This window comes from Chaetodon auriga, chromosome 20, assembly GCF_051107435.1.
Source record: "Chaetodon auriga isolate fChaAug3 chromosome 20, fChaAug3.hap1, whole genome shotgun sequence".
Lineage (NCBI taxonomy): Eukaryota > Metazoa > Chordata > Actinopteri > Chaetodontiformes > Chaetodontidae > Chaetodon > Chaetodon auriga.
Window position 1 is genome coordinate 14,862,486 of NC_135093.1, and position 16,067 is coordinate 14,878,552.

Consider the following 16,067-nt stretch of genomic DNA (forward strand, 5'->3'; position numbering starts at 1 on the left):
ATGGATAACAAAATCTTTCTTCATTTTAAAGGTACCAGGGAACCCTGGCAAAAGGGTCGGAGGCAAGAAAAATCTCCTTCTGGCTGAACTGGTAAATACAACATATGTGACTGATACATTATGTAAAAGTGCATACAAAGCCTATGTAACATTTGCTAAACAGTGTCATAGTTAATGGTAATATAGTGAAACAGTTGCACAAATGTATAAAAGTCATAAAGTCAGCATAAAATATGTTTTGTTTTGTTTTTTTCCAAATTATTATAATGGATTACAGTTTTGTTTGTAGAAACATGAGCCAATCCCAGGGTACCATGCATTTTCTATCAGCGTCCTTCTTTAATGTTACCTCTGGGTGGCAGCAGAGAGGGAGATTTTCAATTCTTACATACAGCAGCTTTAAATATACGGTTTTTATCTAGTCTGTGGTACCTTGACGCACATGTATAGCTAAAATACAGCTATAATGAATCTGTAAATTCATAGTTCCCAGAAGAAAAATTGATTTTGGAATAACAGTGAATGACTTGTCTACAGGCAAGTATACAATTCAACACAAAGGGAAGTAAAGCAAAGTTTTGGGAGGTTGACAAATCTCTCCGATCCATGAGGTATTGATAGTCAAGTCAAACAAACAAACTATAAAAAAGTGTACAAACACTTATGTGCGGCCAACAGTAGTAACAAATGAAGTTCCAACTTAAAGTCTCTGTTTCAAATGATAAAACTCAAAACAAAAAGGGCACATTGTTGACCTGAGATGATTAGTACAATCCTGACTTGTCATATAAAGTATGAAGAGCTCACAAGAGAGAAACGCCTTTCACTGTGGCTCCAGCAAAAAGGTAAAGATGCAGTGAGTCACATGCTCCTCCTCTGACATCACTCCCTCACTCTTCTTCTCTCCTTATCTTCCGACCATAAAGGTCACATTGGAGGGTCTTCAAATGTTTCTCTCCATCATCCACACAAAAGCGGAGCAGGATGTTCAAACCTTCCTCTGCCACCTGTCCAACGAGCAGCTCAGCTCTGTACCAGGCTCTCACTTCAGCACGCGTTCCAGACTGACACTGCTGGCCAAGCTTCAGCGGACCACTGCACCTCCAGTACCGCAGGTGGCGGGAACTGCTCCTCCTGGATGACCTAAAGCCACTCGCTGAGGTCAGGACCTCCCAGACCGAGGGTGCCGTCATGGGCAGGGACTCAGGTTTTGCCTCCGCTCTGAGAAACAGGGCTGCAGCTGCCAGCGCTCTGATTGGCAAACAGCTGGCTGATGCAGCAGCTACGTCTGTCTGAACACACCTTTCACTTGAGCTCGTCTCCGGAGCTGCACATCAGTGGCCCAGCACGTGGTCAAAGCCATTTCTAAAAGATTTGTTGACCGCTCCAGTACCTTCCACCTCATGGACTTTGATGAAAGCGTCATCACTGCCGGAGAGGGCGTCGTCTGTGCCACCAAGAACATGGACAACAGAGTGCCGAGCGCTGCATGCAACTGGGCTCTCCGTCATCTGCTGAAGAACCCCACTGTAGTAAGCCCTGCTAACAGTGAATCACACTAGCTGCAACTGTAATCTCAATTACATCTATCATACTTATCTAATAAATTACACTAAGTGTAAAGCATATCGATGCGTTCTCCTCTGTGTTTACTGTTTCCACATTAAATTTTACTTACTAATGTGTAACTTTGTGTCATGGGAAAGGTGTTGCTCATAATGAGGAGTCCACAGAGTCATATCCACACTCTAAGTTCCCCAAACTCTTCATCTTGTGAAGCTCAGAGACTCTTTATGACACATGCAGCTCAGCTTACTGTGTCTTCATTTGACTTAAAAGATACACAGAAGTCCACTCCATGTGCAGCCTGTGACAGATAACAACAAGAAAGGGATTTTCCAGGTGTGTAATGAAATTCTTTGAACAAGCTTAATCCTCTTTTGGGTCTTTCTCCCTCCGTGCTTCTCCTCTTGTTCGAGGGAGCCCTCTAGCTGCTGTTACTGTATTATTACAGACGGCACAGGAACACTTTGACATTACCTGGTTTATAGTCTTCCTTGCAAGAATCACCTGATCATTAAAAATGTAGAAAATGAAGGGCAGCTCCTGACAGACACATGTACTTCTGGAAGGTTCTGGAGACCCATTTTTAATGGGTGAACTGAACATCAAAACTTATGGGCTGTTACAGAGTATTTGCTGCTGAGTTTTCCCGTGAGTGCCTGTATGTATGCAAGTGTTGATGAGTATTATACTCCCATGCCACACTTTAACCTCTAATCTGGGTCTCAGACAAATGAAATTCCTGTAATGATGAGGACAGCGACTGAGAAACTAAAGAAAACAGTGGAGAATCCCTCTGTCTGGAGCGCTAAACAAACAGGCTGGAGGATGGAGTGACACAGCGAAACCCACGATGCTCTGCGGCCTCTCTGACTGCTCCATACGCTTCTTTGATTAGGCTGCTCTAATCGGGCTTAATCCACGTCTCTCATGCCAGCATTAGGTATAGTATGTAGATGAGCGACAGCGAAGAGGGGGGCTATTTTAACTCAGAATGTAAATGTCAGCAGGCGTTCTGTTGGGATCTGCCCTGATCTCTGCAAACAGATGCTCAAATTAGACGCAAAGTGCACACGCCGAGAGGGGGCTCCTATAAACTGAACGCTCCTTCTACGAAACCGATTATCTGTTACACTGACTCCTCTGACTGACTCATTAGCACTCCAAAGCTTCTACTAATCTGCTAATACACCGAGAGCTATGATAAACACTCAGTTTCCATTCATTTGTGTTGCTATTCAGAAACACGTTTGGCTGCACGGTATTTCTAATGAAAGACTGTAATGTCTTAAGATGTGGAGGAAAAACAGACAAAGCTGATGCTTCACACCACTTTATTCTGCTACGGTGTCACAGCAAAACAATAGGTTTATTTCATTCTGGTTAGTGTCTACTTGTACTAAGAACTTGCATAGAGGATGTCCTATGTTTCATCACTGCAAGGTCTACTCAGATTCAGCAGCCTGGCAGAGGACAGGACAGGACAGGTAAGGCAAGATGGAAAGGAAAGGAAAGGAAAGGAGAGGAAAGGAAAGGAAAGGAAAGGAAAAAAAACAGGTAAACAGGAGGAAGTTACCTCATTCGTGATACAAAGCAGCACAGAAAATGAAGGAAACATTCTCGATTGCAAGGGGAAAATAAGGAAAAGTGAAGTAGTAAGGAGTGACTGTTAACTGTGGTGTAAATAAAGTAGAACATCTAAAGGTACTTTGTGGACAGGTCGATGTTTTGTCTTTGAGATTGTGGTTTTTACCAACTTATATGATGCATTTTTTGTTTCAGTGATTTTGTTTCCACTTGTTTCATTCATAATTAGTGACTCAGATGTCGACCATGTATCAGATTGTTTTATAACCCCAGGAAGCTTAGCCAACAACTTAACCCATAAAGATCCAAATAAACCAAAGCAAAAAATATATAAATGTATGCAGTGTTACCTTTCCAAAGTCTCTGCTCTTCGTTCTCAGCTTGTTGACCTGGGACTCAGCAATGTCTGCCCGCTCCTGTGCTTCTTCCAGCTCGTGTTGCACCTTCCTTAACTTAGTGAGGTGAGCACTGGCCTGCTCCTCCTGCAGCGAAAGCAGACACAGTGAGCTACAATTGTCATTTAAAAAACAAAAAAACAATTGTTCTTGTTTGTTTTTCTGAAGTCACGAAAGATCTTACAGCTTCTTCATTCTGCCGCTTGTATGCTTTGACTTTGAGCTGCAGCTTGTCTACCAGGTCCTGCAGTCTCAAAACAGTCTTCTTGTCCTCTTCAGTCTGGTAAGTGAGCTCCTTCACTCTCCTCTCGTATTTACGGATTCCCTTGATGGCATCAGCAGCTCTTTTCTGTTCACTGTCCACTTCACCCTCCAGTTCACGCACCTAAAGAAAAGGAAGTCCCAACCCCACAAACAGCCTCTGCTGTAATTGCTGTTTTCTACAACGCCACATTAATCTCATATGGGCAAGTGTGATACCCGAGTTTCCAGTTTCTGGAGCTGTTTCTTGCCCCCTTTCAAAGCCAGGTTTTCGGCCTCGTCCAGGCGGTGCTGCAGATCCTTCACAGACACCTCCAGGTTCTTCTTCATCCTCTCCAGATGGCTGCTGGTGTCCTGTTCTTTCTTCAGCTCCTCTGCCATCATGGCTGCCTACACAAATACAGCAAGTGATGTCTGAGATCAATATTTGTTAATACCAACATTATCGATGCTCATAATCAAGCTGACCTGACAGCATCAACAGAGGCACCCAGGCTGCTTAACAATTATCTTGGCTTCTTGAAGTTACTAGTTACACTATTAGAAACCTGTAAGCAGAACAATTAGAAGTAAAGTCCGTTATACTTACATCAGTGATCGCCTTCTTGGCTTTTTCCTCTGCGTTGCGAGCCTCTTGGATTGCATCCTCCACTTCACTCTGCAGCTGGCTGACATCTGCATCCAGCTTCCTCTTGGAGTTGAGGAGACTTGTGTTCTATGGTCAAAGGACGGTTAAGAAAATGTAGTTTCTGAAGACATCACACATTCATGGTGCTGTCCCCTCACTGAGACACTGTGATCATGTTGCCCACCTGGGAGTGCAGTAGCCCGACTCTCTCACAGGCATCAGCCAGTTCCTGTTCAGCTAATTTGCGGCTTCTATCCGACTGCTCCAGAGCAGCCCTGAGCTCCTCCACCTCTGCCTGCATCAGGCAGTTCCTGCGCTCCACCATGGCCACCTGCTCCTTCAGGTCCTCCTGGTTCCGTAGTGCCTCATCCAGGTGAAGGGTTTGTTCCTGCAGAGAGGCAGGATGGTAAGAGCTGTATGAGTTCCCCAAAAAGGATTTTAAAAGCTAATAATCTCGTGTTAAAGCTGCCAGTGAACAGTATTTCACTTTGAGGTGAGCTTGGATGTTCCTCAGCTGCTTCTGGGCTTCAGCCGCCTGCCGATTGGCGTGGCTCAGCTGAATCTCCATCTCATTGAGGTCAGCCTCCATCTTCTTTCTGATTCTCATGGCATCGTTCTTACTGCGTGTCTCAGCATCTAAGGCAGACTGCATTGTTTCTACAACGCGCTGGTTGTTACGCTTCATCTGCTCGTTCTCCTCATCCTTCTCAGCCAGCCTGCGATCAACCTCTCCTTTGACTTGAGTGAGCTCCAGCTGGACGCGCAGAATTTTGGATTCCTCATGTTCCAGAGAAGCCTAGAGTGAGATAAAAATATGTATGCATGGATGAACATAGCGATGTGCCATGAGGCAACTACTTTCTTTATATTACAAAGGTTACCTCGGCTTCTTCCAGAGCAGTCTGGATCTCCGTCTTCTCCGTCTCAGTTTGTTTCTTAGTCTTCTCCAGCTCATGGATGGCTTTACCATTCTCTCCAAGTTGTTCACTCAAATCAGATATTTCCTCTAAATATGAAAAAATGTATCACACTCTGAGTGATGCACAGCTGTCAACATAAACTGACATATGAAGGTAAGATCTCAGTGTTTAGTTGCTATCATCTGATCAAGATGTCCCTTCCCTTTAAGAAAACACTATTTGACAGTATTATATACTTACGTTGCAGGTTTTTATTCTCTCGTTTTAGGACCTCAAGGTGCTCCAGAGCTTCCTCATAAGAGTTTTTTATTTTGAAGAGCTCAGTGCTGAGGGATCGAGACTCCTTTTGTGCTCCATCCAGCTCAGCTTGACTCTCTTCGTACTTCTGCTTCCACTCAGACAGAATCTAAAGATGACACCAACGACTGCTTTGTTTGTTTGATTTCGCAATGTCGCCATTTTTTTTACTTTTTGTGCTCATTGTGTGTTTCTGTCGGTGATGTGTGACAGTTATTGTTAACTACCCAGTTCTTCTATATTTCAAATTAACTTCTGCTGCTGCATGAACTGATTTATTCAGCCAATGTTAATTTAATTATGAAACTAACTCATTTGAAATAAAAAACTGCAAACAAAAACAAACTTTTCCTTCAAGACTTTTCCAGGGCCCCTTATTTGGGCCCTAGGTAGTCTGTCCCGCTTTTCACGCCACTACAATGCCCCTGATTACTGTGTATAGGTTGAGTCACTGGTATGTTAACCTCTATCAGTCAACAAATGCAACAAGAAAACAAACCTTGTTGAGAATGATAACCTTGCAACCTAGCATTTAGCATTTGTGGCTTGTTGTTGTTTAGCACAATTAACATGCAGGATGTCTTTGTCACCTTATCAAAGCTTCTCTGCTTTTTATCCAGGCCTGCTGCTTGAGCATTTGCTCTTTCCACATCAGCCATGAGGTCCTCCACCTCTCCTTGCAGCCTCTGCTTGGTCTTTTCCAGGGATGAGCACTTGGCATTCACAGCCTCAGTGGCCTCCTCAGCCTCCTGCAAACGTTGGGCTAGCTTTTTCCTGAGCAGAACAAAATGAAGTAGGAGTAATTATTGTCACTTTTTCACTTTCCAAATATCTCATTTCATAATATGTGTGTAAACAACTCTCACTTGGCCTCCTCCAGTTCATCGTTGCGCTGGATGGCATCAGTCTCATACTTGGTTCTCCACTGGGCCACCTCACTGTTGGCCTTGGACATTGCTCTCTGGAGCTCAGCCTTGGCCTCCTGCTCCTCCTCAAACTGCTCCCTCAGCAGATCACAGTCATGACGGGCAGATTGGAGAGCGTGAGCGAGGGCATTCTTACCCTGACAGAGAGGCAGGTTTGGATTTTAGCTGAATACACTTTGATATGTCTAGGCAATGCTAATTAGTTAGTCTACTGATCTTCAAACGTCATCAATATCACAGGCGTTGTTTGGTTGTTGGTGCAACAAACCTTGGTTTCTTCTTCAACCTGCCTCTTCAGTTCCTCAATCTGCTGCGTGGACGCCAGCTTGCCCCTCAGCATCTGAGAGAGTATTGCTTCTTTCTCCTCAAGAAGACGAGAAAGCTCGCCTGTTCAAGAGTTTTCAGAAAACAATGTAAGAAAAGAGAGAAGCATTTGACTCCAGAGGTCTGTTTAACAAAATTTAGTTGTGTTCAGTACCATTTTCATTCTGAAGCTTTGCCCTTTGAGTATTTATTTCAGTGATCAGACGAGCGTTCTCATCGTATTTTGTCTTGTAGTCGCTCAGTTGGTCTTCCAGAGAGTGACACATCTTCTCATAATTGATCTGTAATTATTATTAAATAATTGAAGGAAAATTGCTATTTTTCCAATGATATATTGAATATGTATACTATCTGTCGTGGTGTAGCTTACCTTTGACTTGACCGTGACCTCTATGTTTGCAGACAGGTCATCGATCTCCATCTTGTACTCACTCTTCTCCTTCTCCAGCTTCTGTTTGACCCGCTGAAGGTTGTCGATCTGCTCTCCCAGCTCAGCCACGCTGTCAGCGTGCTTCTTTCTTAAAGCTGCAGCGGTGGCCTCGTGATGCAGGGTCGACTCTTCGAGGTCTCGCCTCAGTTTCTGAAACTCGACCTCCCGCTTCTTGTTCATCTCTACCTGAGCAGTGGTGGCTCCCCCAGCCTCCTCCAGCCTCTCGCTGATCTCCTCGAGCTCCCTGGAGAGATCAGACCTTTGCTTTTCCACCTTAGCCCTGGCTACACGCTCCACTTCAATTTCCTCTTCCAGCTCTTCAATGCGTGCCTGGGTAAAGCAAGAAAAACCCAAGATCATTCATTGACTTGCAGCAGATTATCCGCTGACCTCTGAGTTTCAAGTACCTGAAGCTCCTTGATCCGCTTCTGAGATTGTACAGCCACATTCTGCTCATCTTCAATTTTGGCTAGTAGTTGGCTGAATTCAAAGTCTTTCCTGTTATTCAAAACCAAACCATGTGATTAGAGAATAAGTTAAGCACTTTTCTTATCATTATGCCCAAACACTGCTGCACCAGTACATACTTTTTGAGGTGTGCCTCCAGCTGTTGCTTGTCATTTTCCAAATCCATTACGGATTCTTGAGTTAGTTTCAGATCTCCCTCAAGCTTTCTTTTGGCCCTCTCAACATCCATCCGGACTTTTTTTTCTTGTTCCAGAGAGCCTTCAAGCTGACACATTTTCAGTAAAATTACCAAATCCTGCATTCGTCCATTGTTTAAAGAGTACTCAACTGATATTGCCTTGTTCAGTCAACACATTCTTCCTTGTCAAAACCTGCACAAACATTACTCACAATGCAACTTTAGTGCCAACAGTTCACTCAGAGCTTCTGCTGTGTTATGCTCGTTGTGGCTAATGTAGCTGTGAGCGGGTAGCCTCAAGCAGAGATGAGTAGCGGGCTACAGCGCTCTAATAAAAATCGCATCTTTTTCACTCAACACCCTCAGATTTTCTTAATTTTCAAACCTGCAGTCTTCAGCCCCAACCGACATTTACCAGATTTCATAAAGCTCCTTCTGGAGTCACAAAAGGCTTTATACAACTCTTCGCATATGCAGTAGTACTCCCCAACACCTGTAAACAGCCTGTGATGCATAAAATCAGAGTTCCCCTTTGAAATAAAAACACTCTCAAGAGCACCTTTAATTTACACATGCTATGATTTCTAGTAGGTAACTACCAAACACTTACATCATCAACTTGTTGCTCCAGCTTGACCTTGGCTTTGGTCAAAGAGTTGACTTTGTCTTCCTCTGCTTGCAGGTCCTCCAGTGTCTGCTGGTGGGCCTCCTGCAGGGCCAACTTCTCCTTGGATAACTTGGCAATGGTATCATCAAGAGTGGACATCTCCTCAGTCAGATTCTTCACCTGCACATGAAACAAAACGTCGTTTTTACTAAGTTTTTAATGTCCGGGCTTGCTGTTGAGATGACGAACCAGCAGATACACACCTTGTTTTCAGTGGCGTGTTTTTCCTTCTCCACTTTAGCCAACGTGAGCTCCAAATCATCAATGTCTTTCTTCAGCTCGGAGCACTCGTCCTCCAGCTTCCTCTTCTTGGCTGTGAGCTCAGCATTCACCTCCTCCTCATCTTCCAGTCTCTCGCTGAGCTCTTTGGCCTTGGCCTCCAGTAAAATCTTGTTCTTAATGAGCCCCTCACATCTTTCCTCTGCATCTGCCAGACTCTCACTTTCCTGTTTAATAACAACACAATGTCCAGAAGAACATGAAAGGAAGTGGAAAACAGCACATGCGCTTGTACCATGTTGAAGATAGCAGTGTTCATCTTTTCCTGATTTCCTCTTCTACAGCAGCATTCCTGTGTGCTTGCTGTAGACTGGTCCATAAGAGTATGTACACATAAATTGTTGTGGACAGTGTGCACACCCGCAGAGGAAATCACACCACGAGAAGCATGCATGCTTTTTTTCTACTTACTGACTGAATTTGCAGACGCAAGTCATTCTTCTCCTGAAGCAGAGAAACCATTTTGGCTTCCAGTTCCTTCCTCTTAGTCTCAGCTTTAGCTAAATCCTCCTTGCACTTGGCAAAGTCCACTTTCATGATGGCCATCTCTTTCTCAGTCTCAGCACTCCTCAAGAGTGGCTTGATCTTAAAGTAGAGCTTCATCCACGGCCAGTGTTTCACATTCATGAAGGAGCGAATGTTGTATTGGACGATATAAATTGACTCTCTGAAATGTGATGGAATTGTTCTTAGCTTTTGGGTTCAAAGTACATTCATATACTTTAGATCTATGGTATTTTACTATACATGTGACCAGTGATCTTAGATTTTGATCTACCACAATTCTGGTTACCTCCTCTCCATCATTTTCTGAAATTCCTTCCTCCTGAGGAAGCCACGACACAAGGCTTGAGTAATGGTGATGAGAGAGGCCAGTTTTTCATCCCTCATCTCTTCTAGTAGCCCCAGAAGTCCAGCTTTGAAGAACACCTTCAGGAGAGGGGAATTTGGTGTATCTTGAGATACTTATGAATGGTTTCTGTGACGTGTCCCCTCAAAAGTGGCATTATAGCCTTTTCTGGCTGCATCTCACATGGGCCCCCAAACTCTCCAAGAACTCAATGCCTTTGTGTTCTTTTGTAATTTCAACATAGTCAATCATACAAACAGGAAAGACAGTGCACATGGGACATAGTTCTCTTCTTGAATGCATTCATGCTATTGCACTCACGAAACCTGGCTTACTGTGACACCTCCACACACCTGTTCAACCACTCCGTAAAGTTGGTGTAACATCAGATGATCTGTTTTGCACAGTTACAGAAATCAGATGTTCCCACATGCACTGCAGATCAATCATAGTGACGTCCTTAGTCAGATTCAAAGTCATTTACCTTGGTATGTCCAAACTTATACTGCGTGTGATCCACATCAATAGACCCCAAAAGCTTTTCGGCAGCTTTCTTGTTGTCAATGAATTGTCCCTCAGGTATCACACTAGCATTCAATACTTTGTACCTACAAGAAAAACTCTTGTTAGAGAAAAGTTTTTTTTTCCAAATTCTCAAATAACCAAATCTTTGCTTCCTACCTTTGCTTGAAATCCCCGTACTGGATTCGACTGGGGAAGCCTTTCCTACAGATCCTGATTCCTTCCAGCACACCGTTGCATCGCAGCTGATGGATTACCAGATGGTGTTCCATAATGCCTGAAGGTCAGCCGGAGCGACATTATAATCCGCCTGACACACTAATTAAATGGTCAGATAGAAATTGTGTTTATAATATGACATTACTGAATTACCTGGAGTTTTAGTTTCATTTGGAATTAGACACCGAACAAAATGAGGATGGGTGCTCTTGAGATTTGTCATAAGCTTTCCCAAGTTCTCCTGTTAGAGAGAATCTGTGTCATTACTTTGTGACAGAAAATCATTTGTCTCAAAATTACTCTTAGAAAGTTAAGAGAATTGAGTATTATTTCAGTCTCCAGTTACCCGGAAGAGAGCTGACACAGTCTGAAAGGATGAGCCCTTCTTCTTTGTTGTTTTCTTACTACCACCAGCTCCGCTACTTCCCCCACCAGCAGTCTCTAGAAGAAGAAATATTGGTCGTATAAGGCTGCACCTTGAAGTAAAAAAGCATCCCCTGTCTCACATTCTTACCCTCAGATGAGGAATAGGTAGAATACAGGAAAGCCAGCAGTTTGAGGCAGGCTTTCTGGTAGAGCTGGACGACAGTATCATTCAGTGGGTCCTTGTTCTTGTCCAGCCAGCCTGTGATGCTGTAGTCCACAGTGCCAGCATAGTGCACCAGGGAGAAGTGAGCCTCTGCCTTGCCTTTGACAGGCTTGGGCTTCTGGAAGTTGTTGGATTTTCCAAGATGCTGGTCATACAGCTTGTTTTTGAAGGTGGTGTCTGATGCCTTGGGAAACATACACTCCTCTTCAAGGATGGAAAAGATGCCCATTGGCTATTGAGGACAAAAACACCTAGTTTTAACACAAACATCCACTCTTTGTAGAAATGTGTTTCTGTGACTTTGTATATCATATCTGTATATACTAACTTTTTCAATTAGCTCTATACAGGCAGCTAGGTCCATCCCGAAGTCAATGAACTCCCACTCGATGCCCTCCTTCTTATACTCTTCTTGCTCCAGCACAAACATGTGATGGTTGAAAAACTGCTGCAGTTTCTCGTTGGTGAAATTAATGCACAGCTGTTCCAGACTGTTAAACTGTAAAACAAACCATTTAGAGCATAACCACACTACAAATTCCGGTAAATACACTGTTCAATGTTAACTTACATCAAAAATTTCAAACCCAGCAATGTCCAGGACCCCGATAAAGAACTGCCTGGGCTGCTTGGTGTCCAGCATCTGGTTAATGCGGAGGACCATCCACAGAAACATCTTCTCATAGACTGATTTGGCCAAAGCACCAATAGAATTGTAGACCTGCAAAATGACAAGTGCCAGTCAAATCTCAACACATTAGTAACCTTTGCATAACCTCAAGTATTATACTGTAGACCATGAACATGAAATTCACCTGCCACCTGCTGTGGCTGATAATGATGATTATAAGGGTGTGGTTACAATAAACTATTATAAGGAGTGACATACTTTTGGGGTAATATAAAATTCCTTTTGGTTTATAACACGTACCTGCTGAACAGTCTGCCCTTTGGTCACATACTCATTCCCAACCTTCACTCTTGGATAACACAATGCTTTCAGCAGGTCTGCAGAGTTCAGACCCATCAGGTAAGCTGCTTTGTCAGCCACTGATTAAAAAAAAACAAAAACAAAAAACAAATAAGACAAATATAAAGCACACTGTGAGAGAAGAAAAGATATGAAGACATTAAAAGATTGAGGTAAATCCAGTGAATAACAGTTACCTTCTGTCCCATCTGGCTCTGCTTGCTCCTCTCTCTGCTTCTGCTTGAACTTCATATTCCCGTAATGCATCACAGCACCTGTTAGCTTGTAGATGCCAATCCTCTCCTCTCCAGTGAAGCCTAGGGTGTCAATAGCGCTCTGAAAAGACAGCACAACAAGGCTGATGTAAGGGCCAGCGAATGTGAGCAGCGACGGAGAAGAAAACACTGCGAATCTGACTCACATCCGTAGCCATCAGCTCTTCACTGTCATCAATACTGGCCACACAGATCTCCCCTTGGCTAACAAATGGGTAGTCGTAGGGGTTGGTGGTGATGAGGAGAGTCTCTAGATGCAAATAGTAATGTGTCAGTCAAATGAGCCTTTAAATATAAACACATTGTGCATACAATTTCTAACAATGTACAGAGAAAGCTGCTGCACATCAGTGTTACATGTGACATTACTTCATGTTACCTATCAGCTCAGGCTTCTTGTTGGACATGATCTGGTAGAAAATATGGTAACTCCTCTCTGCAGCCAGCTGAAACGTTACTCTGGATTTTTCCAACAAGTCTGTGAGTGAAAATTAAATGAGCTTGAACAAAAGCCTCCAACAACAAAACATTCTGTCTCCATCATATTCTGACTCACAAGTTTCAATATCAGCAGAAGACAGTTTTCCTGTGGTACCAAAGTGGATTCTTATGAATTTGCCCTGAAAAAAGAAAAAAAAAAAGAATGAAGGAAACAAGGTGGCAAATCAGCAGAATCTCCATCTTTTCACTTTTTCACTCACGAAACGTGAAGAGTTATCATTTCTGACAGTTTTGGCATTTCCAAAGGCCTCTAGCAGTGGGTTAGCAGAGATGATCTGGTCCTCCAGATTCCCCTATAGAGACAGAAAGAACAAAAATAAACAGTCTAAATGTAGATAAGCAGTGATTTGGTTACAAATATATGAAAGAACAGAAATTCATTATAACATTACATGTAATTTTCCAGAGGCAGCAGTATCTTTCTTCCTGTCTCCAGACCCAGCAATTGTCGCAAAGTACTGGATGACCCGTTTGGTGTTGACAGTCTTTCCTGCACCAGATTCTCCACTACAGAACAAGAAAAACACACAGCAGGAATCTTTCATTTCTTCTTTTTTAATAAAAAGTAGCAAAGATTGGCTGTAGTATTTGTATCAACATGCAGCTTACGTGATAAGGATGGACTGGTTTTCTCTATCTACAACAAACAACACCAGAGTTACAAATGAACCATGCGTTGCATCAGAACCTTGAAGAAAACTGAACAGAACAATTCAGTTTACCAGTGAGCATGAACTGATAGGCGTTGTCGGAGATGGAGAAGATATGCGGTGGAGCCTCCTGGCGCTTTTTGCCCCTGTAGGCCACCACCACCTCTTGGTTGTACACTGGGAGCCACTTGTAAGGGTTCACGGTGACACAGAACAGCCCAGAGTAGGTCTGAAAAATGTAAAACAAAACATTTGATGGGGGAAGCATTAATTGGATCATTTGCAGGTCAAAATATGTTAAGAAGCATAGGTTAAAATACATGGAAGCGTCTGCATTATTAGTTTCTTCTCGCCTCATAGCACAGGCATTATGCTCATATTGGACAATTACTGTCCTGCACATAACAATTTATTCCAATTCCAACTTCAGTGGTAATGCAGGGAGTAGCATGGGAAAATCTATTCATCAAACATGAATAAATATTACTTGTTGCTGAATAATACATTTATTTATATGTATTATTCAATACTTTTGGCCATCACACAGTAGTAAGAACAATAAAAAGGTGTCCAAATTGAGAACATGCATTTCTATGAAATCCATTAATAATTTCTGACCAATCAGGATATAATGCTAATGAATATTTTGTAGTTTTGTACACAGCAAGCAGATGAGGAATTTAGTAATCCATATGCATGAATTGTTAAATGGAGAGCACAAATGACTAATCTGAGAGGCCAACTATTACACTGACAGCATAAATTAGTAATTAGATTTTTTTTTTTCCACCCTGACCTCTCCCAGGCTCCGTACAGTCAGATCACCTCACTGCTTTCAAAACATCCCACCAAAGGACGGCTGTTCAAAATCAAATCCCTTGTCTTACCATGTGACACTTAAAGTGCATAAAAAGTAGCTACTGCTTACAGCCTTCGTCGAGGCAGACGATGCACTTTCAGCATCATACATCACAAACTTACTGCAGCTCTAATGTTGGTCCACGTGGTCTTTTGGCATTGTGTGGGAATGACCATCATCAACTACAGTAAATGCTGCATTACTCACGTAGATCATCCACGCTGCGTAACGCTCTTTGAGGTTAAACAGCACGGCGGCCTCATTGAGGTGGGTCATCATGGCCATGTCCTCGATCTTGTCGAACTTGGGCGGGTTCATGGGGAAGACTTCGTCATCCTTCACTGTTACAACCTGCGAAGAGAGACGTGCCCTTCAGTGCTGAGCAATATGCAGAGCGTAAGGCTGAGCCGCCTCATCCCCAGCCAACGTACCTGTCCTGCATTGGTTTTAACGGTTGCTTTGCCGCCGTCTTTGCTTTGCAGAGTGCCTTTGACAAACAGCTCCTTTGGATCCACCACAAACACTGCAGTTTTAGCATCAAAGGGTCTATTTTGGCATTCGATTCTCTCTCGCTCAGGTCTCCTCAGGTACGGGGCAGCCTCCCCGAACACACTCATCTCAGCATCAGAACTCATCTCTGCAACACACCCCGGAGGGGACTGAAAGGTCCAGGATTTAAGGTTAGAACAGTGACTGCAACATCTGTGGAATAATATCAGTCATCATAATCAATACCAACTCTTACCTCAGCGGGCTACAAAAGGTATGCTTACGCAGCCTCCACCTAGAGACACCTGATTCAGAGACAAGAAGAAATCCTACCAGTGAAGCGAGTATCTATAACAAACACACAACAATGAAACAGAAGCATGCCCTCACCAGGAGAAGACCCAGCTGAAAAATGCAGATGGCTTTGACCCTTACTGCTTTTATAAGGTCCCTCTTGGTGCATTAGGAGACACATCAAACACCTATATTTAGGTCAAAGCCTCAAATGAATGTGGGTGGAGAGAAGTGATTAGTTTGGCATGCGATATCACAGAGATGTCACTGAGCTTTTGTTATAAATCCGTGGCGGGGAGCAACTGCAGCTCAAGAAAAGAATGAATGCCAAAGGAGGGTGACCTCTGCCTGAGATCCAGCGCTCGCATAGATGCTGAAATGTTCCAAGCATGCAGGGACCGGCACGCTGTTTGTTTAGCATCTTCATTGCTGTGTTTGGAAGATTACAACTAAACGGCACTATTAAGGACGCATCTCTACCCTAAGCTGCTTTTAAACTGACATAACCAAATAAAGAAATTCTTCATAAGCATAATGTACGAGTCAGCATAGACATGTGGTTGATTAACTCAAGTTTCCTCAAGTTTGTCAGGCACGGCACAATGTGCAGGACACCGCCCTAGAGAACTCAAAACAAATACTATGATGGATATGGGTCATACAATATATTTTTGTTAATCTAATACATTTATTTAACCTTTATTTGATCAGCATGGTCTGTTGAGATCAAAACCTCTTTATTGGAGAGAGTGTTAAGAGTAAAATATGTACATGACTCTGTGTTTAAAGTCATATAACTAAGCGTGTTTTTGCTGTCTGTGTGAGAGTGAGATTTATTATTATTATTATAGTCTAAAGATTGGAAGCAGGAGTAAACAGCTGGCCTGGATCTGTCCAGAGTGATCTTGCCTGTTTAAAGAAACCTT

The 16,067-nt window shown here is 43.1% G+C and overlaps 1 protein-coding gene across 1 annotated transcript; it reads right to left on the minus strand.

The window, feature by feature from the left end:
- Positions 1 to 2,930: 2,930 nt before the first annotated feature.
- Positions 2,931 to 14,993, minus strand: LOC143338980 (myosin-3-like). Its single transcript, XM_076759922.1, has 38 exons — positions 14,786 to 14,993; positions 14,566 to 14,699; positions 13,572 to 13,728; positions 13,459 to 13,486; positions 13,242 to 13,356; positions 13,050 to 13,142; positions 12,905 to 12,968; positions 12,728 to 12,826; positions 12,495 to 12,598; positions 12,271 to 12,409; positions 12,035 to 12,153; positions 11,675 to 11,824; positions 11,432 to 11,602; positions 11,029 to 11,335; positions 10,861 to 10,928; positions 10,668 to 10,755; positions 10,455 to 10,572; positions 10,258 to 10,381; positions 9,717 to 9,853; positions 9,335 to 9,590; positions 8,848 to 9,090; positions 8,588 to 8,764; positions 7,919 to 8,064; positions 7,739 to 7,829; positions 7,272 to 7,661; positions 7,056 to 7,182; positions 6,846 to 6,964; positions 6,518 to 6,714; positions 6,242 to 6,425; positions 5,595 to 5,760; positions 5,316 to 5,440; positions 4,922 to 5,230; positions 4,619 to 4,822; positions 4,396 to 4,521; positions 4,026 to 4,196; positions 3,730 to 3,930; positions 3,501 to 3,632; positions 2,931 to 3,026 (listed from the first exon to the last, which is right to left on the minus strand). Exons 1-38 carry the CDS (start codon positions 14,991 to 14,993, stop codon positions 3,009 to 3,011), a joined length of 5,805 nt encoding a protein of 1,934 aa, XP_076616037.1. The 3' UTR covers positions 2,931 to 3,008.
- Positions 14,994 to 16,067: the final 1,074 nt, after the last annotated feature.